Raw genomic sequence first — 13673 nt, 5'->3', positions numbered from 1 at the left:
AATTTGTGGGGTTTTTTTAGATCATCATGAACAAAATTGAAAATGTAGTGATGATATTTGGGACATTTGCTTCTGTGTGGGTATTCTTGCTTCATCCTTAATTATAAAGGTTTAGATTTTCTTGTACACAGATCTGTCAATATACATTTGATATGAATTCAATGTTCTTTATGAATGTTAGTTTCTGAAATGATGCACTATTCAGCTATTTTTTATTACCTCTGTTTTGGTGGGTTTTAGTTTTTCATCGGATCTGTCAAAGAATAGTTTATTGTAAAAATGAAGATGAAAGTTCACATCTAATAAAAACTCTTTTAACTTTCTAAGTAACTCATCTTGTGGTTACATTTTGCAGAATTGGAAGGCTTTTTACTAGAGATGGTTGGTTTGTATTTATTTTTTCTTGTTTTCTCCTAGGTCTTGCTTTGAACTACGTCTTTGAAAACAGCTTTAAACCAGAAGCGGGAGCAAGGACTGGAGTGTCCAAAATTGGCATTTTAATCACAGATGGAAAATCCCAAGATGATATTATTCCACCATCCAGAAACCTTCGTGAATCTGGTGTAGAACTGTTTGCCATAGGTATTTGTTAATTATGGTCCTGTTTCAACAATGGACACAGACACACAACCACTTAAAACTATATATGATGCAAAGTACACTCCACTGAAAGCTAGGAGACCTGAACACTTTCAAGTCTTTTTTTTTTTTATTGGAGTATAGTTGATTTACAATGTTGTGTTAGTTTCTGCTGTACAGCAAAGTGGATCAGTTATGCATATACATATATCCACTCTTTTTTAGATTCTTTTCCCATATAGGTCATTACAGAGTATTGAGTAGAGTTCCCTGTGCTCTACAGTAGGTCCTTATTAATTACCTATATTATAGATAGTAGTGTGTATATGTCAATCCCGATCTCCCAATTTATCCCTCTGCCTCCCCCCGGCCTTTTCCCCCCTTGGCTCTAGTCATAGCCAGTCATTTGATCTGAGCCCAACTTCCTTACATTAAAAATGGAAGTGATGGAACTGATGGATCTTATGGTGTGAGGATCTCTAGGTGAGGTACCACACACAAAATGTTGTGAAAAGCATAAAGTGCAAAGGTTAGGTACATATTCGTTACCATTTAATTAGTCAAGACTTTTCTCTTTAGTATCACTTTATAGCTATCTCTTCTCTGATAGTGTAGAGAGAAACCAATTTATCATTTTCAAGGAATTAAGGTCTTGTAGTTAAGAAAGCAAAGAATTGTAGATATGCAGTATTATTTCCTTGAATATAACCCTTTATAAGGTATCGGTTTGTGGGAAGAATATGTATGGCACACACTCAGAATAACTGCAAAATATTTAGTTGATGCAATTTTGCTCTTGATTAAATTGTTTACATTTTCTTTGGTGATAGGAAGGCCTTCATTTAGTAGAGACTGACCAAAAAAAAAAAAAAAAAATAGAGACAATTCCTCTAACTGATTTCTAGATTTGTTACTCAAAATGTGGTTTATAGAATGTTTCATTCGAGAAGTATTTGCTTCTTTGCTGGGTGGCAGGCATTTTGGTGGGTGCTGGAGCATAAATATGAACAAGGTAAAAATCCTTACAGAACAAATTCCATCCAAGTCATGATTACCATTTCCTCACTTTTCCGTGCTCTTTACAACAGACTGTTTTGTTTGGAAAGGTGAGAGAGAAAGAGAGATTTGGGGCTTATCTTCTCTAGAATATTCTTAAATGATCCAAACTTGTTGGTTTTGACTAAATGCCATGAAAAGTATTATTGACATTAAGCTCATTGCTTCAGCATGCACTGTTATTTTGCTATCGTGGACACAGATCCAACTATGCATTTTAAAAGCTATTGTAGAGGTCCGTCAGACAAGGAACATTAGAGAGATTGATTTAATTTTTATTTTTTATTTTGCTATCCTTTTGTTCAACACAGAAAATCCCTACAGAAGACTTAAGCTAATAAGGGATTAATTTATGTGTTTACTCTCCATTCTGTGGTCTCGTTAATGATGAATGGATGAGTTTAAGTGAACTCATTCAGATGTGATTTGGACTTTTTCTCTGGGAATTACCTGGAAATCAGTAGTATTTATTATCTTATAACCCCCTAAAGCAAATAGTTCAGAAATAACTGATGCTTTGTTACTCAATCTGTTGAGGTTGGCAGATAACTTAAATGGCACAGCTGGGCACCTAAGAAGTAATTAATGTTGCCCCAGGTAATCTCTCTTCCTTGCTTCCATAGTACCTCTTTTTAACACCCTTAGATAATTGCAATGACTGGGATTTTTAAAGAAATGCTTCTTGTTTACTGAAGCCTGGGGAAGAGAAATCTACCTTTACACCCATGAAACCCAATCCTGTGCCTCCCTTTTTCTATTTCTAATTTCACTGGTAAATATTTACTCATTTTAATGTGTAATCTTCTGAGAGGCAGCTTGAGATAGCATAAGAGCATATGACTTTGGATTTAGACTGCCTGGGTGAAACCCCAGCTGTATACTTACTGGTTGTGCTTCCTTGAGCAAGTGAATCAACCTCTCTGTGCATCAGCTTACTCATCTGTAAAATGGGAGAAACAGTAATGCCAAACTCTTAGGACTGGTTGTGAAGATTAAATGTGTTAATATATAGAAAACACTGAAGTGCTTGGGGCATAGTAAGCATACTCTAATTGGTAGCATCCATGGCTAAGATGGACTAGAAAATTCCAAGAGGGCCAAGGATTTTCTGTCTCAATTTAAGTAAACTAATTTTATAAAAATTTAAACCTGAAGTTCGGCTAGTGTAGAGTACTGGTTTAATTACTATTGCTTCTGCAATATTCATGAAAGACAGAAGTTAGTTTCATCAATACATCTTCCTGTTAAGATGTACTGAACAAAATTAAGACTTAATCATTTAAAAATGATTTTGAGGGAATTCCCTGGTGGTCCAGTGGTTAGGACGAGCCCTTCCACGGCAGGGAGTGCAGGTTCGCTCCTTCGTTGGGGAACTAAGATCCCACATGCCGAGCGGTGAGGCCAAAAAATAATAAAAATTTAAAAATAAAATAAAAATGACTTTGAAAGTGAATTTAAAAAACAATCTGACATGAGATGTGCCTCTTTAAAGTACAGGTGCTTTGGTTGCGGTGGAGACTGACGGGTACAGGTCGGGCTCACTGCAGTTGCTTTTTCAAATGGGGCACGACCGTCATGACCCTCCCTGTTGTCCTCAATGCCAGGGGTGAAAAACGCGGATGAGAATGAATTGCAGGAGATCGCCTCTGAACCAGACAGCACTCATGTGTACAATGTCGCCGAATTTGACCTGATGCACACAGTTGTGGAGAGTCTGACGAGGACTGTCTGCTCCAGGGTGGAAGAACAGGACAGGGAGATCAAAGGTACAATGAGTGACAGAACACAGTTGCTCTGCTCGTGTGGGTATTACTCTGTGCAAAAGTCTATCATGGATTATGAAAATTCTTATCATTTTTCACATTGACTTACTAAACAGTCCTTTGTGCTCTCAAGACAGGGATCATCAGAATAGAAAAGGGAGTCTATTGGTAGGTTCCATGGGCTTGTGGGAGGGATACTTTAAATTACTAGGTAATATCTCCATGGTGTTGCATTTAGACCATCCTGTTTGTTTTTTAAATAAATGTTGGATTTTGAGATCATTGAGCATTCACATGAATCTGTAAGAAATAATGTAGAAAGAGATCATGTATATTTTACCTGTTTCCCTCAATGGTAACATATTACAAAACTACAGTACGATATCACAGTCAGGAAAGTGACGTTCATACAGACAAGATACAGAACATTCACGTCACCACGAGGACCATTTCTGTTTTCCTTCTATAGCCACATTCCTTCCCTCCCCCAGCATCTTCCTAACCCCTGGCAACCACTAATCTGTTCTCCATCTCTAAATACTTTTCATTTTGGAAATATTATATAAGTGGAATTATACAGCATGTAACTTATGAGGACTGGCTTTTTTCACTCAGGGTTATTCCCTGGAGATTCGTCAAAGTAGTTGCATATATCAGTAGCTCTTTCCTTTTTGTTGCTGCGTTGTATTCCATGGTATGGATGTACCACACTTTGTTTAACAATTCACGCATTGAAAAACATCTGCGTTCTTTCCATTTTTGGGCTGTTACCAAAAAAGGCTGCTATGAACATTCATGTATAGGTTCTTCTGTGAACATAAGTTTTCATTTCTCTAAGATAATGCCCAGGAGTGCAACTGCTTCATCATATTGTAATTGCATGTGTAGCTTAGTTTTAATTAAGAGGCTGCCAAACAATTTTCCAGGGTGGCTGTAGCATTCTACATTCCCACCAGCAACATATGTGATCCAGTTTCTATGCATTGTCACTAACATTTGTTGTTACTATATTTTATTTTGGTCATTCTGATAGGTGTGGAGTGCTATCTCATTGTGGTATTAATTTTCATTTTCCTGATAGCTAATGAAGTTGAGCACCTTTTCACATGCTTATTTGCATTTGTATATCCTCTTTGATGAAACATCTGTTCATATCTTTTGCCCATTTTCTTTTTTTTTAATTTTTATTTTATTATTTTTTTAACATCTTTATTGGGGTATAACGGCTTTACCATGGTGTGTTAGTTTCTGCTTTATAACAAAGTGAATCAGCTATACATATACATATATCCCCATATCTCCTCCCTCTTGCATCTCCCTCCCACCCTCCCTATCCCACCCCTCTAGGTGGTCACAAAGCCCTGAGCTGATCTCCCTGTGCTATGTGGCTGCTTCCCACTAGCTATGTATTTTACATTTGGTAGTGTATATAAGTCCATGCCACTCTCTCACTTCGTCCCAGCTTACCTTTCTGCCTCCCCATGTCCTCAAGTCCATTCTCTACGTCAGCATCTTTATTCCTGTCCTACCCCTAGGTTCTTCAGAACCTTTTTGGGTTTTTTTTAGATTCCATATATGTGTGTTAGCATACGGTATTTCTTTTGCTCTTTCTGACTTACTTCACTCTGTATGACAGACTCTAGGTCCATCCACCTCACTACAAATACCTCAATTTCACTACTTTTTATGGCCGAGTAATACTCCATTGTATGTATGCGCCACATCTTCTTTATCCATTCATCTGTTGATGGACACTTAGATTGCTTCCACGTCCTGGCTATTGTAAATAGTGCTTCAATGAACATTGTGGTACATGACCCTTTTTGAATTATGGTTTTCTCAGGGTATATGCCCAGTAGTGGGATTGCTGGGTCGTATGGTAGTTCTAGTTTTAGTTTTTTGAGGAACCTCCATACTGTTCTCCATAGTGGCTGTATCAATTTACATTCCCACCAACAGTGCAAGAGGGTTCCCTTTTCTCCACACCATCTCCAGCATTTATTGTTTGTAGATTTTTTGAAGATGGCCATTCTGACTGGTGTGAGGTAATACCGCTTGTGGTTTTGATTTACATTTCTCTAATGATTAGTGATGTTGAGGATCCTTTAATGTGTTTCTTGGCAGTCTGTATATCTTCTTTGGAGTAATGTCTATTTAGGTCTTCTGCCCATTTTTGGATTGGGTTGTTTGTTTTTTTGATATTGAGCTGCATGAGCTGCTTGTATATTTTGGAGATTAATCCTTTGTCACTTGCTTCGTTTGCAAATATTTTCTCCCATTCTGAAGGTTGTCTTTTCGTCTTGTTTATGGTTTCCTTTGCTGTGCAAAAGCTTTTAAGTTAAATCAGGTCCCATTTGTTTATTTTTGTTTTTATTTCCATTACTCTAGGAGGTGGGTCAAAAAGGATCTTGCTGTGATTTATGTCATAGAGTGTTCTGCCTATGTTTTCCTCTAAGAGTATTATAGTGTCTGGCCTTACATTTAGGTCTTTAATACATTTTGAGTTTATTTTTGTGTATGGTGTTAGGGAGTGTTCTAATTTCACTGTTTAGAAATTAATTTAGCTGTCCAGTTTTCCCAGCACCACTTATTGAAGAGGCTGCCTTTTCTCCATTGTATATTCTTGCCTCCTTTATCAAAGATAAGGTGACCACATGCACGTCTGTTTATCTCTGGGCTTTCTATCCTGTTCCATTGATCTATATTTCTGTTTTTTTCTGGCAGTACCGTACTGTCTTGATTACTGTAGCTTTGTAGTATAGTCCGAAGTCAGGGAGCCTGATTCCTCCAGCTCTGTTTTTCTTTCTCAAGATTGTTTTGGATATTCGGGGTCTTTTGTGTTTCCATACAAATTGTGAAATTTATTGTTCTAGTTCTGTGAAAAATGCCATTGGTGGTTTGGTAGGGATTGCATGGAATCTGTAGATTGCTTTGGGTAGTATAGTCATTTTCACAATGTTGATTCTTCCAATCCAAGAACATGATATATCTCTCCATGTGTTTGTATTGTCTTTAATTTCTTTAATCAGTGTCTTATAGTTTTATGCATACAGGTCTTTTGTCTCCTTAGGTAGGTTTATTCCTCGATATTTTATTCTTTTTGTTGCAGTTGTAAATGGGAGTGTTTCCTTAATTTCTCTTTCAGATTTTTCATCATTAGTGTATAGGCATGCAAGAGATTTCTGTGCATTAATTTTGTATCCTGCTACTTTACCAGATTCATTGATTAGCTCTAGTAGTTTTCTGGTGCATCTTTAGGATTCTCTATGTATAGTATCATGTCATCTGCAAACAGTAACAGTTTTACTTCTTCTTTTTCGGTTTGGATTTCTTTCATTTCTTTTTCTTCTCTGATTGCTTTGGTTAAAACTTCCAAGAGTATGTTGAATAATAGTAGTGAGAGTGGGCAACCTTGTCTTGCTCGTGATCTTAGTGTAATTGGTTTCAGTTTTTCACCATTGAGAATGATGTTGGCTGTGGGTTTGTCATATATAGCCTTTATTATGTTGAGGTAAGTTCCCTCTATGCCTACTTTCTGGAGGGTTTTTATCATAAATGGGTGTTGAATTTTGTCGAAAGCTTTTTCTGCATCTATTGAGATGATCACATGGTTTTTATCCTTCAATATCACATTGATTAATTTGCTTATTTTGAAGAATCCTCGCATTCCTGGGGTAAACCCCACTTAATCATGGTGTGTGATCCTTTTAATGTGCTGTTGGGTTCTGTTTGCTAGTATTTTGTTGAGGATTTTTGCATCCATGTTCATCAGTGATATTGGCCTGTAGTTTTCTTTTTTTTGTGGCATCTTTGTCTGCTTTTGGTATCAGGGTGATGGTGGCCTTGTAGAATGAGTTTGGGAGTGTTCCTCCCTCTGCTATATTTTGGAAGAATTTGAGAAGGATAGGTGTTAGCTCTTCTCTAAATGTTTGATAGAATTGGCCTGTGAAGCCATCTGGTCCTGGGCTTTTGTTTGTTGGAAGATTTTTAACCACAGTCTCAATTTCAGTGCTTGTGATTGGTCTGTTTATATTTGCTATTTCTTCCTGGTTCAGTCTTGGAAGGTTGTGCTTTTCTAAGAATTTGTCCATTTCTTCCAGGTTGTCCATATTATTGGCATGTAGTTGCTTGTAGTAATCTCTCATGATCCTTTGTATTTCTGCAGTGTCATTGTTACTTCTCCTTTTTCATTTCTAATTCTATTGATTTGAGTCTTCTCCCTTTTTTCTTGATGAATCTGGCTAACGGTTTATCAGTTTTGTTTATCTTCTCAAAGAACCAGCTTTTAGTTTTATTGATCTTTGCTATCGTTTCCTTCATTTTTTTTTCCTTTCTGATCTGATCTTTATGATTTCTTTCCTTCTTCTGACTTTGGGGGTTTTTGTTCTTCTTTCTATAATTGCTTTAGGTATAAGGTTAGGTTGTTTATTTGAGATGTTTCTTGTTTCTTGAGGTAGGATTGTATTGCTGTAAACTTCCCTCTTAGAACCGCTTTTGCTGCATCCTGTAGGTTTTGGGTAGTCGTATTTTCATTATCATTTATTTCTAGGTATTTTTTTTATTTATTCTTTGATTTCTTCAGTGGTCTCTTGGTTATTTAGTAGTGTATTGTTTAGCCTACATGTGTTTGTATTTTTTTCAGATTTTTTCCCTTTAATTGATATCTAATCTCATAACATTGTGGTCGGAAAAGATACTTGATATGATTTCGATTTTCTTAAATTTACCAAGGCTTGATTTGTGGCCCGAGATATGGTCTATCCTGGAGAATGTTCCATGAGTAATTGAAAAGAAATTGTATTCTGTTGTTTTTGAGTGGGATGACCTATAAATATCAATTAAGTCCATCTTGTTTAATGTATCATTTAAAGCTTGTGTTTCCTTATTTATTTTCAATTTGGATGATCAGTCCATTGGTGAAAGTGGGGTGTTAATGTCCCCTGCTATGGTTGTGTTCTGTTAGTCTCCCCTTTTATGGCTGTTAGCATTTGCCTTATGTATTGAGTTGCTCCTATGTTGGGTGCATAAATATTTACAGTTGTTGTATCTTCTTCTTGGATTGATTCCTTGATCATTATTTAGTGTCCTTCTTTGTCTCTTGTAATAGTCTTTATTTTAAAGTCTATTTTGTCTGATATGAGAATTGCTACTCCAGCTTTCTTTTGATTGCCATTTGCATGGAATATCTTGTTCCATCCCCTCACTTTCAGTCTGTATGTGTTGCTAGGTCGGAAGTGGGTCTCTTGTAGACAGCATATATATAGGTCTTGTTTTTGTATCCATTCAACCAGTCTATGTCTTTTGGTTGGAGCATTTAATCCATTTACATTTAAGGTAGTTATCGATATGTATGTCTCTATTACCATTTTCTTAATTTTTTGGGTTTGTTATCATAGGTCTTTTCCTTCTCTTGTTTTTCCTGCCTAGAGAAGTTTCTTTAGCATTTGTTTTAAAGCTGGTTTGGTGGTGCTGAATTCTCTTAGCTTTTGCTTGTGTGTAAAGGTTTTAATTTCTCCGTCTAATCTGAAAGAAATCCTTGCTGGGTAGTGTAATCTTGGTTGTAGCATTTTCCCTTTCATCACTTTAAATATGTCCTGCCACTCCCTTCTGGCTTGCAGAGTTTCTGATGAACGATCAGCTGTTAACCTTATGGGGATTCCCTTGTATGTTAATTGTTGCTTTTCCGTTGCTGCTTTTAAGATTTATTCTGTGTATTTAAATTTGGATAGTTTGATTAATATGTGTCTTGTCGTGTTTCTCCTAGGATTTATTGACTGTTTCCCATGTTAGGGAAGTTTTCAACTATAATCTCTTCAAATATTTTCTCAGTCCCTTTTTTTTTTCTCGTCTTCTTCTGGGACCCCTATAATTCGAATGTTGGTGCATTTCATATTTTCCCAGAAGTCTCTGACATTGTTCTCAATTCTTTTCATTCTTTCTTCTTTATTCTGCTCTGTGGTAGTTATTTCCACTCTTTTATCCTCCAGGTCACTTATCCCTTCTTCTGCCTCAGTTATTCTGCTATTGATTCCTGCTAGAAAAATTTTAGTTTCATTTATTGTGTTGTTCATCACTGTCTGTTTGCTCTTTAGTTCTTCTAGGTCCTTGTTAAACGTTTCTTGTATTTTCTCCATTCTATTTTCAAGATTTTGGATCATCTTTACTATCATTACTCAGAATTCTTTTTCAGGTACACTGCCTATTACCTCTTCATTTGATTGGTCTGGTGGGTTTTTGCCTTGCTCCTTCATCTGCTGTGTATTTCTCTGTCTTCTCATTTTGCTTAACTTACTGTTTTGGGGGTCTCCATTGTGCAAGTGGCAGGTTTGTAGTTCCTGTTGTTTTTGGTGTCTGCTCCCCTTGGTACGGTTGGTTCAGTGGGTTGTGTAGGCTTCCTGGCGGAGGGGACTGGTCCCTGTGTTCTGGTGGATGAGGCTGGACCTTGTCTTTCTGATGGGCAGGACCTCTTCCGGTTGTGTGTTTTGAGGTGTCTGTGAACTTATTATTATTTTAGGCAGCCTCTCTGCTAATGGGTGGGATTGTGTTCCTGTCTTGCTAGTTGTTTGGCATAGGGTGTCCAGAACTGTAGCTTGTTGGTCGTTGAATGGAGCTAGGTCTTAGTGTTGAGATGGAGATCTCTGGGAGAGCTTTCGCCGTTTGATATTACAGGGGGGTGGGAGGTCTCTGCTGGACCAATGTCCTGAACTTAGCCCTCCCACCTCAGAGGCTCAGGCCTGACATCCGGCCAGAGCGCCAAGACCCTGTCAGCCACACGGCTCAGAGGAAAAGGGAGAAAAAGAAAGATAGAAAGAAAGAAAAAATAAATAAATAAAATAAAATAAGGTTAATAAAACAGAAAAACTTTATTAAAAATAAAAAAATAAAAAATAATAAAAAAAAGAGAGGAAGAATTAAGAGATCAAATGAACCAAAAAACAAATCCACCGATGATAACAAGTGCTAAAGACTATACTGAAAAAAAAAGAAAAAAGGACAGTCAGAACCCTGGGACAAATGGCAAAAGCAAAGGTATACAGAGAAAATCACAGAAAGAAGCATATACATACACACTCACAAAAGGAGAAAAAGGGAAATAAAAAATATATATATGTAACAAAATAAAAAAGGAAGAGAGCAACCGAATCATTAAACAAATCTGCTGTTGATAATAAGCTGTAAATACTAAACTAAGGTAAACATGAAACCAGAAACAAATTAGATGCAGAAAGCAAACCCCAAGTCTACAGTTGCTCCGAAAGTCCACCACCTCAATTTTCGGATGATTCATTGTCTATTCAGGTATTCCACAGATACATGGTACATCAAGTTGACTGTGGAGATTTTATCCACTGCTCCTGAGGCTGCTGGGGGAAATTTCCCTTTCTCTTCTTTGTTTGCACAGCTCCTGGGGTTGAGCTTTGGATTTGGCCCCGCCTCTGTGTGTAGGTCACCTGAGGGCATCTGATACCTTTTGGGAAATCTGAGGTCTTCTGCCAGCGTTCAGTAGGTGTTCTGTAGGAGTTGTTCCATGTGTAGATGTAGTTTTGATGTATTTGTGGGGAGGAAGATGATCTCCACGTCTTACTCCTCTACCATCTTGAAGGTGCCCCCCTCCCCGCCCATTTTCTAACTGGACTTTTTTGGGGGTTGTTTTTTGTGTTAGTTTTTAACTGTTGAGCTTTGAGAATTCTTTATATCCTAGGTAATAATCCTTTGTTGGACATGTGGTTTGTTAATATTTTCTCTCAATCTATAGCTTATCTTTTTATCTTTTTAACAAGGTCTTTTGCAGAACAAAAGTTTTAAAGTTTGATGAAGTCCAGTTTATCTGTTTTCCATTTTATGATTAGTGCTTTTTCGTGTCAAGTCTAAGAACTCTTTACCTGGTCTTAGATTCCCAAATATTTTCCTTTTTATTTTTTTCCCAGAAGTTTTATATTTTACATTTAAATCTATGATGTGAGTTAATTTTTTGTAAAGGATTTGAAGTTTAGTTTAAGGTTCCAGCACTACTTGCTTAAAAGGCTGTATTTCTGCCATTGAAATTACCTTGCAACTTTGTTGAGTATCTGTTGGAGACATTTGTGTGTGTTTATATCTTGGTTCTCTTTTCTGTTCCATTTGATCTATGTGTCTAACCCCCTTCCAATGTCATACAGTCTTGATTTACTGTAGCTATATAGTAAGTCTTAAGATGGGATAGACTGTGTTCTCCTGTTTGATTATTCTTTTTCAAAATTGTTTTTGCTATTATACTTCCTTATAGTCCATGTAAGTGTTAGAATAACATTTATATAATATTCTATATTTAATTTATATAATAATCTAATATAAATATTAGAATAGTTTTTATTCTACAAAAAGTCTTATTGGAATTTTGTTAGGAATTGCATTAAATCAATTTTCAATGATCAAATATCAACTTAGGAATAATTGACATCTTTAATCTGTTGATTCTTCTAATCCATGGACATGGCACATCCCTCCATTTGTTTAGATATTCTTTGAGTTCTCCATCAGCATTTTTTAATTTTCAGGATGCAAGTTCTATATAGGTTTTGTTCTACTTACATTTAGTATTTAATTTTATTTTGAGAAATTTTAGTTGTATTTTTAATTTTGGTGTTCACATTTTCATTGCTAGTATATACAGATATAATTATATTTTTGTATGTTTACCTTGTGGCCGATGACCCTATTATTTGAAATTATTAATTATTTCTAGGAGTTTTTCTCTAGATTTTTGGAGATTTTCTATGTAGAAAGTCATATTATTTGCAAATAGTGATAGTTTTATTTCTTTCCTTTTGATTTGTGTGGTTTTTATTTCCTTTTGTTGCCTTATTTCACTGGCTAAAACTTCTAGTATTGTGTTAAATGTGATGAGAATGAATATTGTTGCCTTATTCCCCATATTAAAGGGAAAGCTTCTGCTTTTCAAGGGATTGGTCCATTTCATAGAACTTGTAGAATTCATGTGTGTAGAGTGGTTTATAGTGTTCCCTTATTCTTTTGATGTCTGCAGGGTCTATAGTGATAGCTCCTGTTTCCTCCAAGATATTGGTAATTTTTATCTTCTCTTTTTTTATTTTTCTCTCAGGCTTGCTAGACGTTTGCATTTTTTTTAAAGAACTGGCTCTTGGTTTCATAGAACTTCTTTATTTTTCTTCTGTTTTTTATTTCATTAATTTCTGCTCTTACTTTCATTTTCTTCACTTTGCTTGTTTTGGGTTTATTTTGCTTTCACTTTTCTAGATTCTTTAGATGGACTCTTAGATTATTGATTTGAGATGTTTTCTCTTTTATAGTGTAATTATTTAATGCTTTAAATTTCCTTCTCAGCACTGCTTTAGCAATGCCCCTAAATTTTGATATGTTGTATTTTCATTTAATTCAGTTTAAAATATTTTTTGGTCTTGACATGTCCTCTCTGACCCATTGATTATTTAGAAGTGTGTTATTTATAGTTTCCAAGTGCTTGGGCTTTTTTCTGTTATCTTTCTGTTATTGGTTTCTAATTTTATTTCATTGTCATCAGAGAACACACTCTGTATGATTTCAATTGTTTTAAATTTGCTGAGGTTTGTTTTTTGGCCCAGGATATGGTTTATCTTGGTATATGTTCTGTAGGTGCTTGAAATGGATGTGTATTCTGCTGTTGTCATATGCAATGTTCTATAAGCTTTGACTAGATCCTGTTTGTTGATGGCCTTGTTGAGTTTTATATCCTTGCTGATTGTTTTGTTTCATTGTCTTATCAATAGTTGAGAGAGAGAGATGTTAAATATCCATCTAAAATTGTGGATTTGTCTGTTTTTTCTTTCAGTTCTATCAGCTTTTACTTTATATGTTTTGCAGCTCTTTTTTTGGTGCATATACATTTAGAATGCTAGGATTTCTGGGTTGATTAACCATTTATCATTATGTAATGTCTTTCTCTGTCTCAGGTAATTTTCTTTGTTCTGAAGTCTACTTTATCTTATATTAATACAGCCATTTCTACTCCCTTTTGATTAATGTTTACATAATATAATTTTTAAAATCTATTTACTTTCAACCTTCCTATATCATATTTGAAGTGGATTTCATGTAGACAGCATATAGTTGATCACGTTTTTAAATCCACTCTGATAATTGCTTCCTTTTAATTGGTATGCTTAGGCCATTTTTATTTAATGTAATTATTGATATGTTTGAGGTTAAACCTGCTTTTTAATTTTTATTTATTTATTTTTTCAGTTTGTTGTCTCTGGTTTTCACATCTCAGTTTTCTTT

General features: G+C 35.7%; 1 protein-coding gene across 5 annotated transcripts in view; it reads left to right on the top strand.

The window, feature by feature from the left end:
• Positions 1-13673, top strand: part of COL14A1 (collagen type XIV alpha 1 chain) — a 242075-nt gene that overhangs the window by 64817 nt on the left and 163585 nt on the right. For all 5 annotated transcript variants that reach the window (XM_082364190.1, XM_082364193.1, XM_082364191.1 and 2 more), the window contains exons 8-9: positions 418-582; positions 3240-3401. In XM_082364190.1, the coding sequence (XP_082220316.1) occupies positions 418-582; positions 3240-3401 (327 nt within the window). The remainder of the gene's footprint in view (positions 1-417; positions 583-3239; positions 3402-13673) is intronic.

Source organism: Balaenoptera borealis (assembly GCF_965194805.1).
Source record: "Balaenoptera borealis genome assembly, chromosome: 17".
Taxonomy (NCBI): domain Eukaryota; kingdom Metazoa; phylum Chordata; class Mammalia; order Artiodactyla; family Balaenopteridae; genus Balaenoptera; species Balaenoptera borealis.
Note: the sequence above shows the minus strand (reverse complement) of the source record. Positions and strands in the feature narration are given on the sequence as shown.